The 7,592-nt window shown below is 31.1% G+C and overlaps 1 protein-coding gene across 2 annotated transcripts in view; it reads left to right on the forward strand.

The window, feature by feature from the left end:
- Positions 1 to 7,592, forward strand: part of PHF14 (PHD finger protein 14) — a 206,180-nt gene that overhangs the window by 123,947 nt on the left and 74,641 nt on the right. The window contains exon 17 of one of the 2 annotated variants that reach the window (XM_007463525.1): positions 1,962 to 3,125. The exons of the other annotated variant lie outside the window; for it this stretch is intronic. Within the exon in view, the coding sequence (XP_007463587.1) occupies positions 1,962 to 1,974 (13 nt within the window). The 3' untranslated portion in view covers positions 1,975 to 3,125. Of the gene's footprint in view, positions 1 to 1,961; positions 3,126 to 7,592 lie in introns of those variants that run through there. 2 annotated transcript variants of the gene reach the window in all.

Raw genomic sequence — 7,592 nt, forward strand, 5'->3', positions numbered from 1 at the left:
AAAAAAAAAAAAAAAAAAAAAGTAGGTGCTTCTTCTTGGTAGGCATCCAACTATACAGGATACCAGACCATTGGTGCTTGCATCAGGGAAGCCCTTTGAAAATAGTTAATTCCCTTTTTTCTACATTAATTTGTAAGTAAGCTTATTAGAAGCATATGGAATAAATACAAAGCCAAGACTTGAACTCTGATATAAAAGACCACATAGTAGTCTTTTGTCCTAAGAAGATAGCAGCCAAGACAAGTCATGTTGCTTACTCTGAATATTAAGTGAAATTTTAGGATGGAAGAATACTAGTTAGAGCTTTTCAGTTTTTTCAAAGTTAAATTTAGATTTAATTAGAATTTAAAGCAGATTTCTGTGACATCTAATGTATCTATTGGGTTGGCCAAAAAGTTCATTCAGTTAGTGAATCGTTCAATAAAATTCTTGGTGAAAATGAAAAATGTCTTTTATTTTTACTTAAAACCAAACGAATTTTTTGGCCAACCAAATATATATTTAAATTCCTATCAGTGTTAACTACAAATAAATCTTTGGGTTGTCTGCTACTCTCTGTCGTTTGTGCATGTAATTAAAACTTAAATGTACTTCTGTGGTAAATGATGTGGTTGCTTCCTCTTTCATTTTGCTTGTCTAGTAGTGCTTAACCTGCAGGCAAAGCACTTCTCAGAATATCAGATTTAGTGCTTAAATTTCATCACTTGGAGCCTGAAGCACTGAGAAAAGTTAGCACATGTGACTATTTAACAAGGGAATTCAGCTCTTCCTATCTATTTCCTTGTTATTCAACGAGGGAATTCTGTTCTTTCTGTTTACTTCTCATATGTTGATAAGTATATTTCTCTGAAAACTATGTTTCACGTTATATTCTTTTTTTCTTGTACAATTTTATTTTTCCTTTCTTTGGAGTTTATTCAGTTTGGCATGGTAGCTCGGCGATGGCATAGTAGTGCTTTATTTATCTGTGATTGTGCCACTTTTCACTTTCTTTTTTCTCAGTAGAACTTAGAAGCATTAAACACATCTCTCTAATACTTAAATATTGAAATGAACTTTTTCTATGATGTGTGACTAGTTGGTAATTTAATCTCATCTGCACAGATGTAAATATCTGAAGGAAATGATAAAATTTTGTTTTCCACAATTAAAAAGAAAGTTACTTCTCATCACCAGGCATCTAAAATTTCTCCTCTGAAAATGCGTTGGTAGGGAAATAAATACAAGAAAAACTAAAGAAAGTTTTGAAAAATAAATGCAAGTGAATGACTTGAAAATTTGGCCAAAATTAGTGTTTTATAATCAGTGACCAGATCTTTACAGTGAGGTGTATTCTCTGTCACTTATGTTGCACAAATCTACTAAAATAGCTAGCTAGGGATATACTTTTCATAATTGTAACCAAACGTTTCCAATATAGTCTTTAAAAAAAAGGAAGGCAGTATAGGCCCAGGGAATAAGAATCATCTGAATATTTCCTCCCTGAGACTCTGTACTTGAGTAGAACCACTCCTGTAATGTACTGATTAGGTGTGCTTGTTTTCAGTATATTGCATGCTTTCTCAAGCATTGTTAAATTGCCATATTTGATGAAAAAATAGCGAACTGCTATTATTTAAAACATGTATTAATCAAATTACATGTTTGATTATATAAATACAAACCCCTCATCATTTTTATATTTTCTTTTTTGTTTTACTAAGATAGATTTATTGTGACAACTAAAAGTAATAATAATACAAGAGGCAACTCAGTGTTTCAAATGATGAAATAGTTCCATTTCAACTAGTAAGAACCTTTACAAGATCATGGCATTTAGGTTTAGGGCATCTGTCTCTTTGGACCAGATCATATGTTATTTGAATCTACTATGGTATTGTTAGTGTGTTTCATAAGACATAGTGCAGAGCTGCTGTGATCTTTAAATGTTAATGTTCTTTTCTTATCACTTTACTGTGTAGATACCCTTCATGAGACCCAACTCTGCCACAGCTCATCCTCGGAGGCAATCCTGGAAACCTCTTTTATAAGTGTGATTTTAAAAATGTGGATAACACTCTCAATAGAGTATATAAAGTAAAGGAGAACAGCTATCTTGTCTTTCCCATAAGCTTATCACTGCAAAAAGTTGCCTTTGCTTGTCAGGTTTGGATAGAATGTAATTGATTGGTTTGTTACTAGGACTGACAAGGCAGTTAATTTGCCTGTGTGGATTTTTTTCTCCTTTTTTTCTTCTTCAACTTTTTTTTCTTTTTTTTTTTTGCACTAATCAGAAACATTTGATATGTGCATTGTTGAAATATACTAGATAATGTCTTGTCAGAATTGTCCTATTAAGTAATGTCTTCCCCTCTTGCTTCTTTGGCAAATGATATACAGTATTTGGACTTACTTAAGAGTTACTGAAGCCTCTGGGACTTACATGCAATGTGCTACTTGTTGTTGAACAAATCTAGTAACAAGAAAGATAATGCATTCCATTAGTCTGCTATTCTGTTTCATCCAACTTAATACATATATTCATATATGAAATGCTGCATTGGGAAACAACTGTAGACTATATTAAATGTTACTTCTATTTATAATATTCAGCAAAAGTGAAAGACTTGTGAAAGCCTATGCCATGCTAGTTTTGACTCATTAGTTCTAGTGTGAAAGCACTAATATTAGTAGCATGCAGTTTTTACAGCTTCAGATTTTAAGCTTGTAAATAAGAATATATCTGTGTTGATCTCTAGATATTTTTTAGTAATAACCAAATATATTCACTCTTTATTGATTTAATACAAACTTTCTCTGTTCAGTATAATTTTATTTTTCTTAACCTTAAGTATGAGGTTACAAAATAAGGAGAGAGATACAAAGCTTTTGACTATACAACCTGCCAACTGAAAGATCTTCATCAACATTTGTATCTTTCCAAAGGTTTACAGAATTAAAATTTGGTCTTCAAGCTTTAATGAACAAGTCTTAAATCAACGACAGAAATATGTTGAATATTTCTTCACTTCATCTTGAACTGATTTAGAAGAGACTGTTTGCTGATATTGAAATACATATATACATGTAAATTGTCAACATGTCTCTTGGAATTTCCTGATTTATAAATGTGGTTTGGGACATCTTTTCAGGTATAGTGACATTGAAAATAGTTCAAACATTAGGAATAGAGTAGGAAATGTTATAGATAATTAAAAACAAGTGTAAATATAAAGTTGCTGTATGCTAATAATCTTTAGTTATACTAAGGAACCATATTATTGGATATTTAATAAAAATAGCATGTATATAAAATATGTATAAACTGAGATTATTAACTTATTGAAAGACCTAACATTGGAGGAAACATATTAATAACCTGTAGCAAAACCAGTAGGCTTTCTTTTTTTGTTAGAAAAAGAACTCATTATTTATCACTGCATAAGCTTAAGAAAAAGTTGGTAGTTATTACTATTGCTGAACTCCAGCTGATTTTAAGAAAAATGTCAGATTGCCGTTTCCTTAAAAAAGAATATGCTAGTGCATTTGTACCTGACTCTCCTTTGATATATGGTAAGATATTACTAGTGGTCATTTTAATTTAGATTTTTTTTTGAAAAATCATTAAACCTTGTGGTTTTGGTGACACTATTAAAGTCTTTCCACCTGGTTCTGTTTAGAATACCATATTATCATCATTCTCCATCTTACTCTTCGGTGGTGGATATATGGTTCCATATTTGGTGCTAGCCCTAAGAATCTTTGTCACACATCACGAATATAAACCACATAATATTCATAAGATCATTGGTCCTGCAAATGTGTATTTGGAGTAGAACTTTTGAAGAGAGTAGAATGAAACACTTTCTCCTAATAATCTCCTAGACACTCTCATATTTCCATGGTACAAAATTAACCCTTTTCTGTAATTGGTCCAGTTGTTATTCAAAGGAGATATTAATGTGTATATCAAGAGAATATACACTAAACAGTTCATATTTTACATACATGTATAAGAGAAAGCAGTCCGACAGGTAAATGATGGTTATTTGTCGCATGATAGGGAAAGAAAAAAAACACTGAAATATCAAGAAGTAAAATAAATAACTCTGAACTACAAGAAGAACGACATGGCGGTATATAGCAGTGGTTCTCAAACTTTATAGTACATCAGAATCAAGGATTTGTTTAAAAGCAGATTGCTCACCTACTCCCCTCCTTATTTTCCTCCTCATTTTACTCCCTCTTACTTCTCCCTGCAGTTTCTGATTAAGTGGGTCTGGGATGAGGCCTGAAAGTCTGCATTTCTAAAAGTTCCCAAGTGATGCTGAAGCTGGCCAGGGACATCCTTTGAGAACCATTTGTATATAATATTTTTAAAAGAATCATGGTGTTGTGGTTGACATTGATTGATTGAATGTGGCTTTAATCTTGTTAAAAGGGCCCTTAAATTTTCAAAAATACTTGTTTCTAGGTAAAAGAGATTATAGTAGTTTATAGCACTTAGAGTATAACTTCTTTATTATACATAAGTTTAGTTAAACAGGTGTTTATTTTATACCTATTTTGGACACAGCACTATTTTAGGTACAGAAATTAATCAAGGAACATAGCCTTTGTCCATAATTCACTAATTCCTTTGTTAGGAAAAGATTTGAAATTAGGATTATGTTTAACATGAAAACAAAAATTTAGCCTTAACCTTTATCCAGTTTTGTTTGTAAATGAAATTTATTTATCATTTATATATCATTGTTATTCGTGTTTCCTGAGTGCTTATCTGATTTTACAATTATAATGTTAAAAATAGATCACTGACCAATAAATAATAAGAATATTCACACTCATTATCCTATTTCCCTGTTTTTACATCCTATTACTTACTAGATCACTGTTTTTAAACTCTTAATGTTTTTTATTTGACAAAACTTACCACTGTTTTACTTGATTCTCACTATGGGAATATTTTATTAATATTTCACCAAAATCCATTCAAGGAATTCAGAAGGACTCTGTAGCAGAATGGAATACTAACATTACTAATTTTTCTTTAAATTTTCTGAAATCATTTTGACAATTCAAACTTGTTTAAGAGACTCAGCTTTAGAGTTGCATGGCATATGAAGGCAGAAATTTTTTCCTACCCAGTCAGCACTTTATCAATTTACATAATACTAAGGATTGCGATTAAAAATATTTCTGAGATAGACATGCTTTGCAAATACTTTTTTTTTTTTGAATAAACATATAGACCTCTTTCTCCCAGTACACAGTGTTAAGACTTTCTGCAGGCCTGCTGTAAGATTCACTGCTGTTCAGGTATATAAGATATAATGAAACTGGATGTTCATGCTGGGCTTTGTGAATAAAATGAGACTGACCCCCAGCCATTATCTCATTTATCTGATTTACATTGTAAAATCAAGATCTACACTATTGATTAGAGAATAATTAGTTAATTATGAGCAGGGAAATACAAAGTTATGTGGGGCTTGAGCACAGCAGGTTGTACTGCTGAAAAATTTCCAAGGACATGAGCAGATGGAATTCAGTTTATTAAAGAACAAAGCAGATGTGTTTCAGGTATGAAAATGTCTAATCATTCTCTCATGCTGTGAAGAGGTACTTGACCTTATTGTGTATTTTTATATGAATTCTTTTATTTCATGTTTTAGTTTTGCCTTTCACTTTTAATCTTGTAACTTGACTACTGCAGATGTAGGTAACTGAATTGATCCTATTATTTAAGTGATCATTAAACATGAATTTGGATTTCAATAATTATCCAAATATTTTTTCCAGTTAATATACTTGACAGAATATTTTTGTCTTTCCTACCACTCATTCATTCATTATTGCATGTGATGAAAGTCTATAGTGACATTAATGAAAATATGTTCAAGACCTCCACATTAGCCTTTATTTGTGAAATATCATATAAAAGACATTTTCTAATTATTTAGAAAGTGCTCATATAGGTGATTTGCACTAAAAGTGTTGTAAAAAGGAATAAAGTTTGCCTTTATTGATATTAAATATTATTCTAATATTTGTAGAATGCAGAATTTTGTGCAAGCTTGTATTATTTTAAAAGTGATTTAATTCATGGGCCACAAACCTGCATTTTCTCCATCTGTTAAAAGGAATAATTGAAATAATTGGCTACTGTTCAATGAAAGAGTCTGTCACTACTGGTTAATACATTTGTGCAGGTGTTTCAGTTGCTAGTAAGATTTTATGTAAGTAATATTAAGACCAATTCTTTTGGTCATTCTTCTATAGAATATTTGCATAGAAATGATGAAAAAGTAAGAAAATCCAGCCTGTCAATTCTCTTGATATTTAGTTGTGAGTTTTTTTTTTTTTAATTAAATGGATGTAACAGTATATATTTTCAAGGTTGGTTCTTTATTTTACTCTATATAGACTTGGAAGGGACCTAAATCAAATGTTCATTGACATAAAAAATAGCTATGATTATGGATCAACCTGGTCATAAAACATGTACATTACTTTTCAAGTCCCATGTTATGGATTTCCCTGAAATTTAGCTGATCATCTGGCTATAAATTATATATATAAGAGGTGCACCTTTTTTTTGGTTAGTTTTGAAAAGTTTATTTAGTGTACTCTTCTAGTGAAATTATCAGTTGGAAATTAAGGGAAATTAAGAAACCCTTTGGAACACTGGCCTGTCTCTTTAAGTGTAGACAGAAATAAATAAGTTGTTTCTTTTTACTTGTGTGCATATTCTCAGCAATCAGATAAACGCATGACTGGTTGCTCCCATGGATCATAGGACATATGAACATAAATCATTTTCTTCCTCTTCTATGTCTAGGGTGCTATACTTAACCATATCTAAGTAAGCATTTTAAATACATATAGAACTATGTTTATTTGGTCACTGCATTTTGTTAAATGAATGTGTAAAAGACCATATACATATAGCTGCTTTATTATTGACATCCGTATCCATTATGAATCTGATGCCTAGGAAGTTGTATTTAGTAAAAAGCTAATTGAACAATGAGGTTTCCTTTTCTTATAAATGGGATTTATCTTATCTCACTTACAATTGTAATTTTAGAATGTCCCATGTTAATGTGTACAGTTTTATTAGATGTTTAGAGGATATTCTTTAAGCATCCAGTTTGCATTTTATTAAAAAACATAGTGTATCTTTATAGGTTAGTTTTATATTTTTTAATTTAAGACATTGTCTTCCTATTTAATATATGTGCTATTGTTATAATAGTCTGTTTTTATTACATAGACATTTGTGTTATTTAATAAAGTATATTGTGTTATATCACAGCTTTTGTGGGTCAATGACTGCTTTTGCACAAGATTTATTATTTTGATACATTAAATATGTACTATATTATGTGTTGTAATTACGTGTTTCCAAGTATGTGTAAGAAGTAGATGTAGAGGTCATAAATAATAATTTGGTCAGTAACTACTTCAACTCTATTTCAGCTTTTAGGTAGCAGAATGAGTGCAGATCCTTACGAGCTTCTGATTTTTGAGTTTTTAAAATGATCTATATTTGTGGGCCTCCCTGGTGGCGCAGTGGTTGGGAGTCCGCCTGCCGATGCAGGGGATACGGG

Source organism: Lipotes vexillifer, unplaced genomic scaffold, assembly GCF_000442215.2.
Source record: "Lipotes vexillifer unplaced genomic scaffold, Lipotes_vexillifer_v1.1 scaffold118, whole genome shotgun sequence".
Classification (NCBI taxonomy): Eukaryota; Metazoa; Chordata; class Mammalia; order Artiodactyla; family Lipotidae; genus Lipotes; species Lipotes vexillifer.